General features: G+C 39.8%; 1 protein-coding gene across 1 annotated transcript; it reads right to left on the bottom strand.

Annotated features, from left to right (window-relative positions):
* Nucleotides 1–357: 357 nt before the first annotated feature.
* SPACA1 (sperm acrosome associated 1) lies at nucleotides 358–17,661 on the bottom strand. Its single transcript, XM_075087258.1, has 7 exons — nucleotides 17,612–17,661; nucleotides 15,013–15,069; nucleotides 11,094–11,195; nucleotides 10,606–10,712; nucleotides 9,961–10,096; nucleotides 2,532–2,673; nucleotides 358–2,251 (listed from the first exon to the last, which is right to left on the bottom strand). Exons 1-7 carry the CDS (start codon nucleotides 17,634–17,636, stop codon nucleotides 2,158–2,160), a joined length of 663 nt encoding a protein of 220 aa, XP_074943359.1. The 5' UTR covers nucleotides 17,637–17,661; the 3' UTR covers nucleotides 358–2,157.
* Between the last annotated feature and the right edge of the window lie 64 nt (nucleotides 17,662–17,725).

The following is a 17,725-nucleotide window of genomic DNA, read 5'->3' as shown; positions in this document are numbered from 1 at the left end:
ACCTTTGCATCATTATGGAAAACAATATTCCAGTTCCCTCCCTCTCTCTTTCAGTTATGCTACGCCCTAATTACAACATGAAAGCAAGAATTCAAAAGTCAATCGCCGAGCTGATGGCAGGGCTTCGTATTTACCATACTTTCAGTGTAAACACTTTCCTGAGTAATAACAACTGGGTTTGGTCTATTTTTAAGAGCAGCATGCCAGACCTAATCCCAGACGCACCACAATACGCTGCCTTTGATTGCATGGGATCAAAAACTCACCTTGAACATGTAAGGTGGTTTCACAAACTGCAAAATTGTTACCGTCTGCTTTTTCCTCCTCTATGCATTTTCTTCTTAATGTCACAAGACTTTTAGGTTTGTCTACCAAATGATATCAAATGACATAGCTAATGATAGTGTTACCAAAAATATCATTTCCTTTTTAAAAAAGATATTTTTATAGAATTAAGTGCACGTCATTTTTGAATATGATGTTTTATTTGCAAAAATGTAAATGATCTTTTCACTAAACAGCAAACAAAATGATGTATCTCTGAAAAATATGATAATGCTTTTTTAAGGATATGCAGATGGTGCAGTTAGAACATCTGCAGCAACAGAAGATCTGAAGAGAACAGGAATTCTTTGAGAGGATGAGTTACTACCTCCAATCTATTTCTTTGCAATTTTTTCTCAATGTTCTTTACTCAGAAGCATTCTCTACCCTGGAGTGCTCAATATTTGGCCTCTTTTCAGAGTTTCTGCTATACTCAAGAGAAAATCTTAATCATAAAATCTATTAAACATTTTAATCAGTTCACAGCCCATTTTTCAACATGTCATCAGCTCAGTTTTTTTACTTGCATCAAACAATTTTTATTTACACAAACAGAGTGCACCTTCATAAACAAGCTAGTCATGTAATGGAGGAGGGTCAGAGAAGATCAGCAAGGATGGTCAGAGGTACAGTACAGTCTCAGGATGAAGAATTGCTAAGTGATCTTGCACTTTTCAGTCCAGAAAGAAAAGAACCAGGGGATATGTTAGAGGTCTAAAAGACAGTCCCTTTCAGGGAGAGGGTAGTGTGGATTGACAGCTCACTGCCTTTCAAGAAGTAAGGTGCAACAAATAAAGCTAGCAGGAAGTGGGCTCAAGCTGGACAGAAGAGGTGGTCGCACTGTGGATCCCTTTGCCATAGGATGCTTTATGTGACAGAAGCTTGCATGGGTACAAGGGGACATTGAACAATGCCAGGGAAAAGAAATCCCTTCAAAATGGCTAACTGCTTAGAAATTGCATCTGGTTTAGAAAACCCGCAAATGCCTGGAAGCTGGAGGAATACATGTGGAAAACATCATACAGCCTTGCCTTGTTATTGTACTCTTCCATAGACGTCCCTTTTTTGTCCAATGACTTGATTACAGAGGCAGATGAATCCTTGGCCTGACCCTGTGGGGCTACTCTTCTGTTCACATATTTCAGTCCCCTTGATAGCAGAATTGCTTATGTGTGCAAATGTGCAGGTAAAAATTTAATGAATGTTACAAAGAAACTTTTAACGATCTTCCCTACCATTACACATCCTTCCATGTGTCAAGAAGAAACTGGATTATAGTAACTACAGAGTAGGTGCTGTGCATGCAGATCATCAAGGAGATACGGAGCACTTTACAAAAAATGGTCTCTGCCTAGACTATATGCCTAGTTTCATCTAGTCTAGATTAACATCTTCATAAAATTAAGACATGGTAAATATAGCATTTTCACCATCCTCACAAAAATCTGGCCTTGGTTCTCCAGTTCAGAGGTGCTCAGACTATTAAACTACCTGGGGAATGATGTCCACCTTAAAACAGAAGTATTTTTACCCATTTCACTTAAAGTTCAGTAATCCAAGACAGCGAATTAACCATAAAAAGTACTTCTTAAAACCAGCATTTCAAACATATTTAATCTTCTTTATATCATATTTCTATGTAATCTAATTTTTTTTCTAGTTCTGTTTATTATGCAAGTCCTAGAAGGACTTCTGTACTTCATCCTCTCTGAGTGAGGGCTCTGCCACTTCTTGTACTATGGGTAATGCAGATGGCGAGAACACTGTAGCTGCAGGTGCGGAGACTCCAGTTCCTTGAAAGGCCGATGCAGATCCTGGGGAGGTGGGTGCTATTTATTCCAAGTTACACAGTGATCTTCTGTTGGCCAGCTTCTTGTCTTGGTTGTCTTGCCCAGATTTTGATTCCCAAATTGATTTTACAACAGCCCTGAAATGGAAAAAAGAATCAAATAAAAACATACCTTTAAGTAGGTTTATATAAATTGCTCTGAATCATTCCCTTCCCATCCACAATCACTGTAATTGCTCTGCAAAATACTTCTTTCCAATCTCCAGAAACTTGCTTCTGTTTTCTCTGCTGGCAACACAAATATTAAACTGCAGAAAAACTTAAATAGTTCACCCCAGGTCATGTTTGTCATCAGTAATCAGTAATACTGTATTTTGATCAAATAAAACAAAAATCACATTGTATGCTGTCCACCTACCGGTTAAGAATCATAAAGACCATGGCAGAGATCACACCAACAGTCACAATGAGTCCAGTTACCAGGCAAAAGACCAGAATGGCATCTGTCATGGTTCTCCTTGATTGCCCTCCTTCTATTCTTGATTTTTTTGTTTCCATTTCTGAAGAAAAGAAATCCATGGTCATTATTATGTTCAATTTTTGAGATTAATTAGGCATTTAATCTCATGAACAGGACTGAAAAGGAGCAGCGCCTGATTATTTACTATCTGACATCTTTCACAACCTTCAGGCCTTTACCATATCAGCAAAAGTTAGAACAGTAATATTTTACACCTTCTTTGCGAAGGCACATATAACCAAAGAAGACACAAAGAAATGAAGATCAAGGCATGTGAAGTGGGGACACATGTCATTTAACAGCCACGAAGCACAAAGAACTGCAGTTCCTAAAGACAAGGCAAAAATTGAAGAGAAGGAAAAGTAGGTGGTACATGTAAAGAATGACTAATATAACAATATTTTTGCTTTAAGAAATGCTTTAATGTAACGTTTCGTGACAGATCCATGTAAGATACATGAATGATAAAGAGAGAAGAATTACCACAGGCTATCTGCCACCCGAGGCAGGCTGACTTCTTTGTTCTGTGACTGGTACCAGGTGCTCCCTCACCCAGGGCTGAGGCACCAAGGTACCACCAGGCTACAGAAGAATTCTGACAATGGTAATTGCTGCAGTAATAATGATAATAATGAAGCCAAAAGAGAGTATGCTAACAAAAGACCGGATTCAAGGACTTAAGTGCTGCTTTTCAGTTCCCTGTCTTTATCTAGGTCTGCAAAGCCTTCATTTAAAGCAAATAACCACTGAGCATGGAAAAGAGTTGTTCTGCATGGCCCAGAAACGCATAGCAAGGAGCAGCTGCGGGAAGCTGAGAAGTAAAAAATGTAGCAAGGATATCAAGTAAAAATCCAATTTTGCAATGCTGCAGCCTGTTCAGCCATTTGCCTAAAGAAACTGAGGGCCCTGCCATTACTTAGGCTGTTTCTTTAAGACCAGACATACCTGTTAGGAGAGGACTCTAACAAACAATCCAGGAAGAGTGGAAAATGCTGAATATGGTCAACCAACTTCCCTCATCTGTTTTTTGACACTGGCTAAAGAAATGCCTGGAAATCAAACCCAGTCACCTTGTTCTGAAATTTAATTGACCTTATTTGTTCAGGCACTTTCAACCACATCAATGAACCATCAGGCATCTTCCCAGATCCCTCCAGCTTTGACAATTTTACACAAGCCAACCCTAATTTATCTTTAATTTTCCCCCATATAATTTCTAAAACTATAAGGTGCTGTTTTTGCTGACTGGTACGCAAAATTCATGTTCACACTGGTAGGAATTCTGTGTAGAAGCATGACTGCAGGAAAACCATTTCTATTTCTATTTCTACTTCTATATAAGGTCCTGTGCCACTGTCATCACTGTAGTATCTAAGCAACTCTTCCATCACATCACTTGAGTTTCATTCTCCTGCATCACAGAATTTTCATGTTGATATTCTTAAACCACAGCTCATCTATAGGATTCTCCTGATCTTTCTGCAAGATACAGGACAGGTAAGAATACCATACATAGTAAGTCTGAATACTGGTGTTTCCATACAGTGTAGAGCTAACTGCTTTTAGACTAATTCACTTCACTGACTGCAGTGTGTCTTTTTAGAATTACATGCAGTTCTGGGGCATGGAGGTTAATGAAAATTACCTTTGATTTTACAGTTTCATTAACATAATATATTTTCCCCTTGGCAAGATGTGAATTTAGAGCTCTGAGAAAACCTCTGTTTACAGGCTGTAACAGAAACCTGCTGAGGAGAAAAGCAAGTTTCACGTTATCCACAGCTGACCGACTCAAGTTTTCTTCCTAGGCAAGAAATTCTTCCAGCAGTCAAGGACCAGAACTGCCCATGGGACAACCTGATAATACAGAGGGGATGCCTTCCAAGTAAACACACATGTCTAAAATGCAAGCAGGAAGCAGACAGAAAAGCAGCTTCCCAATAAGCTAGTTTACAATGAGCAAAGACTGGTTTACATCAGGTGCACTTTTAAGCCCCTGGCTGCACTCCTGAAGTCCAGGCAACACTTCCAACTAGTCTGTGAGAATTTTGCCACAGCCAGAATACACCTTGAAAACATCTTCCACTTACAGTTGAAGTTACAAAGATGTATTTACGTCAACTTTTTAAAAAACCCTACTTAGCTTAGTTGAAGTAGGAAGGACAATTCTTTTTTGAAACATGCAACCTCTAGTTCAATGGCTTTCGACTTAAAGTGTACAGCCCACTGCGGGTCTGTGGACCACTTCACCATAAAGGATGACAAACAAAAGTGCTACCATATATATTCCATAATTAAAATGTAAAAAAAAAATAATCCTAAAATTGTGTGCACTCCACTAGAAATTTTCTAGGGTTCTACAAATAAAACCAACATTGATAACATATCTGACAGTTTCGAGCAGATTGTCTCCAACCCTACCGAAAGCCTGGCATTCTCACTTTACCTGTTGACTATTTATACTCATCTTAGGTAAAAAATGCACTCAGATGAAGTGCAAGGGTGAGATACTGTGCTTACATTGTAGGCACTGTTGAATCTAAGCTATGAAGATACATTTATTTGTGCAAGTCAGAACAAGGCCAGGAGGAGGGAGCGCTCAGATTTAATTCTTAGCTTCCACCAGTGCTTGCTGATCTGAGGCCAGCCCTGTGGCAGAAACCCCAGAGTGTGCTGGCCATAGCTCATGGAATTCTTTCCAATGGTTCAAATATGGTCCAAGCACCGTACGCTCCCTCCACCCCATATCCTATCTCCTATGCCAATGCAGGGGACAACACACTGGATTAAAGGAAAGCAGACGTGTCATCTGCATGGCCATTACCAGCTGCTAAGAAGCTTGACAGCTTTTTAATCTTCTTTCTGCCATCAAAACAATATACTTATTCTGGGCCACCATGAAGGACCTCGCTCAAGGACCTCAGAAATTTACCAGTTTCTTATTTGGGCCAAAAGAGATACATCACATACACCAAGCACCAGAGCAGGATAGCCCTAAGACAGAGAGCACATTCTCTGCTGTGGTGTGGCCCAGCAGCTATGTTTGCATTGTATACCACAGTTTAACACAGCTGCTTTGATTTCTATACAGTGCGGTGCATCTCTGGGCTGTCCTCTGCCTTCATGGAGCCCTCTCTCCTTTAATTTGCTTAATTCCAAACACATTCAGAAGCATCTGTAACCACTGCTAGCATTTCCCTCCAGAAAATATCAGCAATACAAATTCTATCTCTGCATTCTATTCAGTCATTTCTTCAGTAAGAGAGAGATTCACACTACTGTAAATCATATACACCAAGAAAGTGGAACACCTGCTTTTTCAGCACCATTTCTGCCCAAAGGAAACCCACTACTTCTGCCAGCAGCACTGTTCCTCTTCATCCTCCTCCTCCCCAGTGTTTTACTTTGAGCTGGAGCTCCTCCTAGGCCATGATGTTGCCTGTACAGCAGTGCTCCATCTACAAGCACACACTCAACCAATAGTTCATACTGTCCAGCAGGCAACAGGAGCTCTTTCCACCAGTTTTCAGATCCGGAAAGTATGTATCGGTTTGGCAGATGGGCATGAGATTCTGCCTCTGCAGGCTGCTTTTGTGGTTTTTTTCCCCCTTAATATAATGGTGATGCATAGCTTTTTTGTTTCCCTTCTAGATTATCTATAAGCCTTTTTCTATGTATTAAAAATGGATGGGTATATGCTAACGGAAGAGTAGAACTGCATACACACAGAGGAGATCAAGGCTGTTAATCTTGGGTATGGGGATTCCCCATTTCATTTCCGTGCAAATGCAAGGACAGCATGGCCATGCTGATTACATGTTTGTACAGTAGCTGGTTACAGAGATGTGACTTCTTTCTCTCAATGAAGCTCTCGCACTGAAGTCATCAGCAGGAAATGAACTGAAGAGAGATGGGGGCTAGAATGGCCTCTGAGACACAGAAACACTATTGCCTCCATCTTCTCCACAGAAGTGCCACTAGACACACACCCCAACTCGCTCTCTCACTCATGAGAAGCCTGACACTCGGAGCACAGCTGGGATCTCAGTAGGCTGACACCCTTCACTTAGCATCCTAATGAGGACCGTTCTCTGCTCTCGCATTCCTCCATGGCAGACTTCTCCCTCCTCACACGACTATTATTAGTAAATATGAATAAACCGCCTTCTAGCTCCAAAGTCTGCACAAAACACCAAACAACACAATGGGCAGGACTGTGAAACAACATCCTCCAGTGTTTCAGGGTAGTGATTTAGTAAGAAGGACATGTAGAAACATCAGTTATTAAAAGACAGGATTTCCCTTGCAGAGATCCCAATAATTTTTTATGAAGATAAAATACTTTTTTTCCCTGTTCAGTTTCTCTTGCTATAAAAGACAAAGAGGATCCAAGGGTCTGAACAGTTCTGAAAACAAAAGGAAGAGCCAAATTACTAAAGACCACTCACTTATGCAAAAAGGTCATTGCGACTGCTCATCAAAAGATCACTGAAAAGCGCAGTGATCACTGGTAAAGGACACATGGAAGTTCTCTGTGCATAGACTTAAAATGGACTCATGATGTTTCACCACATGGCAAATACACACAAATTCCTGTGAGGTTTTACCTGCCCTTTTGCAACACTTCTTCCCTTCCTCCCACCTCAAACGACCCCAAGTCTGAAGCAGAAAGTGTCACGCTATGTATTTTCAAGTGGTGGCTTTAGGGCCAGGTTTGCAGATAATGTTGCTGAGTCTGGCCACTGCTTTTCAAATGGATAAAACATTAGAGCACTGGAAAGAGGAGGAAGAATGGGACTAAAGCAAACGCATTTGCCCCTTATCAGCTGCATTGATAAATTTTAGCTCTGTTGACAACTTCAAGGCTCTCTCTCTAGGGAATTGCCAAGAAAAAGGCCAGCCATGGAGAAAACATATTTCCACTTCCCCTGTCCTGCCCTGTAGCTCAGTCATAAAGAAATGTATCTCTGCGGAATAGCGAAAAGAGTCACCTAGGTGATCAGAAAGACGAAATAGACAAGCCTATTGACTTGAGTGAGATGGTCAGAATCACCTCAGTTGGAATTAAAAAAAAAAAAGTAATTTAGGAGGAGAGGACCTGCTCTTTCCCTGACTAAAAACTGACCTCGGGGTGGCCTCCATGAGGAGAGGCCAGGGCTGCCCCGGGCCAGACACAGCTGGTTCCAGCCGGCTCCAACCAACCTGCCTGGTGGGGTTGGGAGCCAGCCAGCCTCGGCCTGCCTTGCTCACCCAACACACATGGATAGAAATTCCTGTGGCCAGTTTTGGATACTCAAAGAAAATCCAGTTCAGTCCTGTAGATTACCTGAAAAAGGAGATTTTGTTATTGTTGTCCTATTTCTGATAGCAGTTTTGTGCTTTTCTCTTCCTGTGTTTCAGCTTGGAGACCAGATAGATAAATGGCAAAAAAAAAAAAGGTGTCCACTCAACAGAAAGACTTAGATTTTCTGGAGTAGGTAAGGAAGCCATCTTGCTTGACAGGGATGATGAACTTCAGTCTCAAATTCCCCAACCCACATTTCAAAAAGTCTTTTAATGAGTAACTGGGAAAGGCAGCATTGTACCATGGGCAGAAATGTTACCCCTTTCCCAAGTCTGAACAACCCAGCAAGACACGCTTCCAGGGGACAGAGCAACTCTGCAAAATACAAGACAGCAGCTACGAAAACCTACATCCAAACACAAGGAGTCTTGCTGCGTCCATTGATGCTGTCAGACGGATCCTTCGCTTTTCTTCCTGATCCTGTTGGAAAAGTAAATGCCATGTAAATGGCAAGACTTCTGACTATCCCTAGAGAGCAAACCTAGACCTGTATGATGAAAGTCCCGGAACATTCTCAGTCAAAACTTCGGCTGGTAGCTTCTTCCATAAGCCTAATTAACAGTCAATCATTTCTAAAGTCCAAACAGTGTCACTCCTTGGGAAGCAAAGCCCAGAAACTGCTTTGGGCATCTACACACCACTGTACCAAGCCAAAGGACATTGATCTGGCACTAAGTAGAACAACCCATTCCTTTTAAGCTACTTAATAAACCTTAGAGCTTGTCTTCCTCAGATTTCTGTGTAGTCGTAAATATTTTCTGAACCAATAAATCTCAGTCCTTGTAAGAAGCTCTCAGTGGGTATGTCTGTTGGGCGGGTTTCATCTGACCACTTTTCACCAAGACTACTCAGTCACAGTTTAAGCACAAGTGTGTGAGTCGTCCTATTGATGACTCACCGACTCAAGTCAATGGGACCATTTGCATGCTTAAGCCTAAAACAGATGATGTGCTCTGCTAATTCAGGTCTCAAAAAGGAAGCTTCCTCTGTACAAAAAGGACTGTAGAGACTGAATAGTGGGAGAAGGGGGTGGGGGGAGAAAGCTTTGGGTGTTTTGTGACTGCCAGATGGATTTAGAAAATGAATAAACAAATTCCATGTTATTGTACAATGGCAGAAAGGACCTCTACAGAGACAGAGGAAATAGCCTACCTTACTGAAGAAAGAAGAAAAAAAGCAGGATTCCTAGGCCAGTTTTACCTAGATAAACAACACAGAGGGGAGAAACATGGGAAGGGGAATTTCCAAGGATTTATTTTCTTCTAGTCTGCCATAATTTTGCATAAAACCTGAATCTACATTATTTCAGGAGAAACTTTAACTTTTGATGAGCAAGGCACTTTCACCCTTTCCCTGATTAGGAAAGATGGAGTTTCTGCACAGCTGTTCTCATGGTTTGAGAAAAATCAGCACACTGTCTACCTTTCCTGATGAAGTCAGCAAAAATCCCATTAGCAGAGGAGGTGAGAAAGACGGTACTGGGGAACCTGTTTTATGATGCATTCTTTTTAATGTTCAACTTTGCTAAATCCATCATGAATAAGCAAGTTCCAGATGGCTGCTAAAAGAAAAACCTCAAAAGGTTGTTTTCCTGCTTCAGTATTGAAGTGGAAAGGAGACTTAACTGCAGAACCCATACTGATGGTGCTACCTGGCTTAGGGAGGCAAAAATAAGTCTGTGTTAACCAGCCTGGGTGCAGTAAAAGATAAGCAGGTAATAGGAAATCCTCCTTATTTTAGCTTGAATTTTTATAAAGAAAATACTAATTCCTACCACAATACAATTCCTACCTCTTCATTCTCATTCTGTCATTTCCTTTTATATATATTTTTATTGGCCTGCATTTCATGACAGTCATTACCACAGCACACAAACTCCTGCCTATATACTACTGGTGACATGCAATCTTACGAAGATTGAGTACTACATAAAAAACACAAGGCCATATCACTAGAAGACTGTAAGTGTCTCTGTGAGCTCACCAGTTGTTGCGTAGACCATGTATTTTACAGAGGCAATTTCATTTCCGTTTTCTTGAGTCTCACACTGGAAAGTAACTGAATGGGTATCTCTGCAAACTTCCATAATAGCTGCATCATTGGGAAGAATGTGTGCTGTCTACCCACATATAAAAGAAAAGGAAAAAAAAGGGGGTTGTATTTTTTTCAAACAGATCTGCAAAGACGAGCTGCATTCTATCAGACACACAGAAAAGTGCTTATTCTACTCCAACAGTGTTCAACCCGCCAGGACCTCTTGGCCCCTGGGACAGTTCCTCCCATATCTTCAGCACCTCCTACTTGAACGACTGGGAAGGGCAATGTGGCTGTGACTTGCTGACATGCATGCACTCACAAGCCACTATGCCCCATTTTTCTGAAATAACAGTAAACATTAGTCTCTAAAATTATTGTTTCCTTCACATAAACAGGAAATTTAAGCTGCATAAAAAGGAGCAAAGCCATGCAAGTCCTTGTATACCACTTGCCAGTGAGAAATTGGGGCTTATTTGCAGTATGACAGCAAAGGAAGTAATCTGCCCAGAAATCTGTACAATTCAGATGGAGCATGTGGTAAATACATGCGGTATGCAATTTTTATGCACAAAGTGGGGTTCAATTACTCACCTTGTTTGGAATGAACATCCTCCAAACATATTTAAATCGATTTTCAGGAGGTATATAGATACAAGGCATCTTCACACAGGTGAGGCCCTCAGAAATTGGTATTCCCCCTATAGGAGGAATTTTTAATAGGTACATCATCAACTATATGAAACACCTCTGTATAGATCATAAAGTTCATAATTTTTCAAACCACAGAATGTTACTTGGAAATTATCCTTTCCCTTAAAATTACTTCAAATACTTTTTTGCTTGGTCTAATGTCTGGAACAAAGCACATAGCAGAAAAATGGTATTTTACAGGGACTTGAAATCAAGCACCCACCGGTACAGAAATGAGATCTGAAACATTACTAGATTGCTTAACAGGGTAATTGGAGGGTGGAATGCAATCACTGCACTCTACTTCCACCTCACTAAGAGCAAATAAGGATGCTTCCTTTGAATCAACTTATTAGCTCTAAATTACTGTATCACAGTGTTCCACTTACATCCACAGTCTACTGGCCCCCGGCATTCCTCCACACGGACAATACATTTTGCTTCAGTCCCAGGGCATCCACTGGTTAACAGAACTTCTCGAATGCCAATCCCTTTGAGGAAGGGAAAAAAAAATCTTTCACTCTGCATTTCTTAATTTCCTTCAAACTCTGTTTTTGCTTTCTCTGTCTTTATCCTGGATGTCAATATCACATATCTACCAAATACCAGGCAAAACAGATCTTCTCAGAGTGCCTGCTACAGCTATCCTGTGTTGGTATCTAAGATTTCAAGACAACATCTACTTCTGTCAGACTCTGCACCAAAGGAGCCAGATTCTTAGAATCATCATGTGTCAGAAAAAGAATTCCAAATTAATTCAAAACTTTTCTTACAGAAAAAGAATTTAAAATGAAACTAATATATGTTCTGCAAAACAGTTAATTCACTTTAAATATCAAAGCATGCAGGCGATGGGCCTTTAAATGCTCAAATCAGATGGCACAGATGTACAGACTGCCAACTCAGTCTGCCTCCAGTCTTGTGACTGACTGTCTTCAACTCCCACCAAGGTCAACAGAAAATGAAGGCACTAAAAACCTCCTGGCACTGGGATTGGGGAGTCTGAAGTTACCTAAGAGCGACCAACAACAAGCAATACAGGAATACCACAAACAGCCTCCAAAATGAAGCCTCTCAGAGCACGGAGGCTGGTGGTCAGTAACATAGGGCTTCTCATGAGAGACAGGTGAAATCAAGTGTTGAACACCAGGACTCCACCTGCAACATGGAGGGTCCTACTGAAGACATAAAACAGGAGACAACCTATCACAAATGTGTGAAGTTAAGGAAAATTTCCACACAACGTTCAAGGAAGCAAAAAAAAAATGTTCACTCTCACTATCAGGATTTCAATGGGAACATCCTCTTTTTAACAATTACGAACAAATTCAAAACAAGTGCTATAATTGTTTTTGCCAAACAGTGTGTACACAGTTCATTGGAATGACATAGCTTGTGGGGGAGGCAGGAATAATATGTTTAGGCCCAGTAAACACTGAAGGTTTTACCATTTTTCCAGAAGCATTTTGTTTACTAATAGGCATGGAAAGTGGAGAGTTAAACCCCCTTTGCAGTAAAATAATAAGTAGGAAACTGGTTTGAACATTGCATTTATGATGCATCTGCCTTCCTTAGATGTTTAGTATATAAACGAATGGATTTCAGAACGTTTCAGAGATGTCATGTAACTCATGAAACAGTACTTCAAGTGACAGAGGGAGACAACACTACTTACTGAAAATGACACAAAATGAGGATCGTTCTCCACCCCAGAGACTGTCTCATCCCATGGATGCAGAGACAGAGGTGTAAATGGCAGTGAACTGACAATTTTATTAAAAGCATTCCTCTTTCTTCAGTGCCACGTAGGTTTTTTTTAGCTAACAAAAAAGACAGGAAACCTATGAAAACCCAAAAGGCTGGCTTGACAAAACCTGAGTGCTAGGCTAACTGTAGTCACATTCACCAGGAAAAATCTCACTGTGTCTTACCTATGGGAATACTAAAATTCAGGAACACTCAAAAGAATTGATGAAAAAAAGCTCTTTTAATTAGATCTGCAAGTTCTTTTGATAGTCCTCTGCCTCTTCCTTTTGGACAGCTTTTTCTTTCATTCCCATGTTTCCTTTCCCCACCTCCTCTTCGTAACTGCCAATGCTGATGAAATTAATCTATTGAGATGCTCACACAAATGAAGTCCTTAACTTCAACAAGCCAAACAAGTTAACCTAACAGAAAACTGGCCACAATGCAGTAAAGTAAATTACCCAAATGAAATTCACCCCACAGAAATGTAAATTAATAGACTGGTGGAGGGAGGAGGGTGAAGAGGGATGATCCACAAAGAACTGAATATTTAGCAATACAAAACCAGCAGTTATGAGAGAAGTTATTAGAGTTAAGAGTGGCCAAAACAATTAGACCACAAAAAGACTAAAGCAAAATCTGAGGCAGGTATGACAAGACATCATTAACAGATGCTTTATTATGCTTTAATGCCTCTGTAAATATGGACTATGAATAGAGGAGCAATGGATCTGAGCCACAGCAGATAGATGAATATAGGGAATAAGGAGGAGTGTGAAGGAGACAAAGAGCTTCCAGCCTTTCTGCATTGAACAACCTAGACTAGAACGAAGGCTACAAACATGATCTAAACTCCAGATACGAGATGATGCCTTTTTCTTTTTTGTTAGACCTTCCCTTTCCTGATTCTTCAGTAAGACTATATAATTTTCAGTATTAAAGGGGTTAAACATTTGCATTGGATCTGGCTGGGATGGAATTACCTTTCCCCATAGCAGCCCTCATAGTGCTGTGCTTTGTACTTACAGCTGGAATGGTGTTGATAACACACCGATGTTTTGGCTGCTGCTGGGCAGTGCTGCCACAGCATCAAGGTTGTCTCTTCACACCCCCCCAATGGCCAGTTGGCTGAAGGGTGGGCAAGAGGCTGGAAGAGGACACAGCCGGGACAGCTGACCCAAAGGGATATTCCATGCCATATGACATTGTGCTCAGCAATAAAAGCTAGGAGAAAGGGGGGGGGGGGGGGGGGGGCCTCATTTTTTAAGGTGTTTGTCTCCCGAAGCAACCACTATTGCATACTGAGGCCCTACTTCTCAGAAAGTGGCTGGACATCACCTGCTGATGGGAAGTAGAGAATAATGTTGTTTGTTTCCTATATTTCTGCGCACGGCCTTTGCTTTTCTTGATTAAACTCCCTTTATCTTGACCCATGAGTTTTAATCTTATTTTCTCCCCGTCCCACTGAGTAGGGACTGATAGAACGGCTTGGTGGGCACTGGGTGTCCAGCCAAGGTTAACCCACCACAACATTAACTCTGAGGCACCAAAGATAAAACAGAGACAAATTTAGTTACATTCCCTGGAAATACAGTACAATTGAGACATCTGCTAGAGGGATGGGACATAAGGGTCATTTTCTTAGTGTCCAAAAGACATGTGCATCAGAGCAAGTGAGGTTATTAAGAGTATGGGGATACATGTACGGCATTGGTATATGGAACATATAAGCAGGTTTGAAATTATGAAGTAAAGAAAGAGAAATATTAAAGTATGTAGAAGCAAAAAAAAAAAATCTCCTAAACCCATAATGTCCTAAGGACAGAATCAAGGGCACTCTGTCATTGGAAATATGAAAAAGTGGCTGGAAAAAATAGAAAGGCATACTTTAGAAAACATACGATTGGTAGGGGCAAAAACTCATCTTTCTTTTTTCTGTGGTCTTATGAGAAGCTGAATTTGTTCAGAAAAAAATTAATATCATTTCTGTTTCAAGACTGCGACCTAAGCAATATAATTACCACCTCACAGCAGTTTCTATCATCACCCCAAATGCAGAGATGTCTTCTTAAGGCTCATCTCTTTTTTCCTCTCTCCCTACTCCAGAATGATACCTCTCCTCTCCATTGCACAATTTATAAATTGTATAAATGTGGAATACAGAGCAGGCTACTGCAGGCAAGCAATTTTTTGGCAATATTGTATGTGGGAAGACATCTGTGAGAAGCATCAGAAGATCTTTCATCTTCTGAACATCTCACAGATGTTCACAAATAGTGAAAATTGTTACTTTGGGGAAGGCAGCTCGTGTGCCAATAAACATAGGGAACTGGTTTAAAATAGGAGCTCGCAGGCTGTGCAATTAATAAAACAACAGATCTGACCTAAACTCCTAATGACAATCAGCCTGATTGTTTTTGTTAATTATAGTTATTGGCAATTGAAATCAATGAGAGGTGAACGAGGGCAAGCAAATTACAACTGCTAAATTGCTACAGTTAGCACTTTTTTATTTTCAAAAACAAATGACAATATGTTTTATTCATCTGCTTTGCTACTTACCACATGTAACTGTGCATACTCCAAATTCTACTTCCGTGGACACACTGGCACTCAGACCTGAACACAATGTCTAAAGTTACATCTCTAATATAATAACAGGGGTGAAAATATCCAATTAACAGGAAACTCACTCCCAGAAACCTTTACTACTTCTTACTTGAAACGTGAAATTTGCCAACATTTTTGCTTTCACAAACTAAACAAGAAAAACAAGACATTTATGAAAAATTTATCATAAAATCCAGTGTGAATGGCATTCATGTTTAAACTTAAGATGAATCCTTAAAAGGAAAAAATGTATTTTTCCCCTAAACCAGCTTATGATGTTAAATAAGCCCCCTGAACATCCTGGGAAGTGCAGTGTCTAGGTTCTATGCAAATTATAGGTCTTCCCTGAAAAGAGTGAAGAAAAATTTTCATTAAACAATATTCAGTTAACTCATTTCCTTGTTCTTTCTGGCTAACATATGCCTTCCCACATGATTTTTTTCCCCATCACACTTCAAGGTCAGGTTTAGACAGCCAGCACAAAGATGAGTCAACCAGGTACAGTATTTTAATTAGGTACTGGTGTTTTAATCACTGTGATTGGGTTCCTTCCATTTTTTAATAGTACGTTGAGGTTACAGAATAGGTTTCACAGAATGTACAAAAGCAAAAGGTTCTCATCTCCATCTGGGATTCAAATCTGGATTATATATTTTATTCCTAATAGCATGCAATTTGAATGTTTGTTTATAAGATACTGAGACATAGTAACTGTTCCACAGAGAAACTCACTTAGTGAAGCTCCTTTGGAAATTATTCATTAAACAAGCAATAGGTCTTTTGAATTCTTCCAAATGCAAAGAGAAAGTCACTATGACTGTTTTTACAAGTCTACACTGCCAGTCCCGCCTACTCAGATTATTTTTTTTTAACAAATACTTACCAATGTAAAGTTTGCTTTCACTGTCTCTCAGTTTTTTATATTCAAGATTTATGTTTACAAAATGTTATTTCTGTGCAGCAATGCAAGTTTATATATCACTTCTTGCTACTAAATCTCTGAGTAACATTTACATATTTCACATGCTATCCAAAACTTTAAATTTCTCAGGTTGAAAGGAACAGATCCATTTCTCTTGCAGTCAAAGATATACAAATATAAAACCTTTATTCCTCCACTGTAAAGGATTTACACTGCAGTAGCATGATGCATTCTCCACAATACACTGATACTGAACTCTTCTCCCAACATTATAAATGAGGCATCAGAATCTTATTCTTCTGTTATCTCTGTCTCTATGGTTTTGACATTTACTTCAGCATATAAACTGTGCTCATCAGAAGAGTCTTCTAGCGTATGCACAGCAATCCTTAAACAATAACTTAACTATCCAGCTGAATGATAAAACATCCAACCTCAGCCAACACATAAGGAAAAAAAAAAAGACTCAAATCCTATGAAAACAGAGACAACCTTTAAAACAGCTCATGTATCCTCAAACTCTATCTCTATTGAGCCTTAAAAAATAACAACTTCTTTAGAAGATGGTCTCCACCATGGACATCCTATCATGTTTCCCTTAGTTTCTTTTAAATTAATGGGGCAGTCATTCAACAGTCTTGCCTAACAACTACCACAGCACAGCAGAGAGGAGGAGGAGGAGTATTCAAGGATCCTGCCTACAGTCTAAATACAGTCCTGTTTAAAAATGCCTGTTTTCAGCTGGGTACAATGTGAATTGCACTTGTTCGTGTGCGCAGAATAAACATAAACATGCAACAATGAATGGGAGAGAGGGCTAGGACAGCCTCAGATCATGTAAATTCTCAGCTCAATAGATTTCTGACAATTCATATCACCATATCTCCAGCTTACGGTAAGCACCAAACCTCTACCCTGAAAGTAGGCATTACTGTAATCCAGTTTTGAGGTGACAAACTCAGAGTAGCCACAGCAGGCCGTCACCATATCTGAAAGGAGAAGCTGCCATTTCCCATCCAGGCACAATTTTAAAAAAAAAAAAAAAAAAGAAAAAGCTTTAGAAACAAGAAGAGACGCAAAACTTCAGGTATTACTAAGAGAAGGTTGAGGGACTTTGCTAACCAGTAAAAGCAAACTTCTCCTAATTATAAGTGAAGATACCAACCATGACACCCTTTCAGGATGCTTCTGGTTTCAGGAGAACCACAATGTGCAACATGACTCTTCTGTCAGAGATTCTTAATGATGAACTGACTATAGCTCCAAATAAAAAAGATACTGTATTTTCTAAGTAGTAATACTTCAAATAAACCTTTAAACACATCTCAACATTTAAAGCTGATTGGTTCTAAATTAAAGAGTTAATCGGAAATCACCAATCCTGATTTCTGAGATAATGAAATAAAAAAATAATAATAAAAAAAGAAACTTTAAGGGAAACAGGATCAGGTTCACTGATAATCCTCTGGATAACACAACACTTCTCATATGAATGTTATGAACCTTCCATGCAATATCACAATACAAAGTTTTGTGTTGCTTCCTTTACTTGGATTTCCTCCCTACATTTTAAATGACACGAAATGCTAAGAAAGCTCCCGGTAAGAAACTACAGATCTTTCCACTTACGTAAGACGGCCGGTTCCAGTTGCATCAGGTACAGATAAAAATATAATGTCAGGCCTATGCAAAGAGAATGATGTATATAGCTTCCATTAGCATTAATACGAGTTATATATGTAA

This window comes from Phalacrocorax aristotelis, chromosome 3 (genome assembly GCF_949628215.1).
Source record: "Phalacrocorax aristotelis chromosome 3, bGulAri2.1, whole genome shotgun sequence".
In the NCBI taxonomy this organism is placed as follows: Eukaryota; Metazoa; Chordata; class Aves; order Suliformes; family Phalacrocoracidae; genus Phalacrocorax; species Phalacrocorax aristotelis.
The sequence above is the reverse complement of the archived record's forward strand: the minus strand, read 5'-3'. Positions and strand labels throughout refer to the sequence as shown.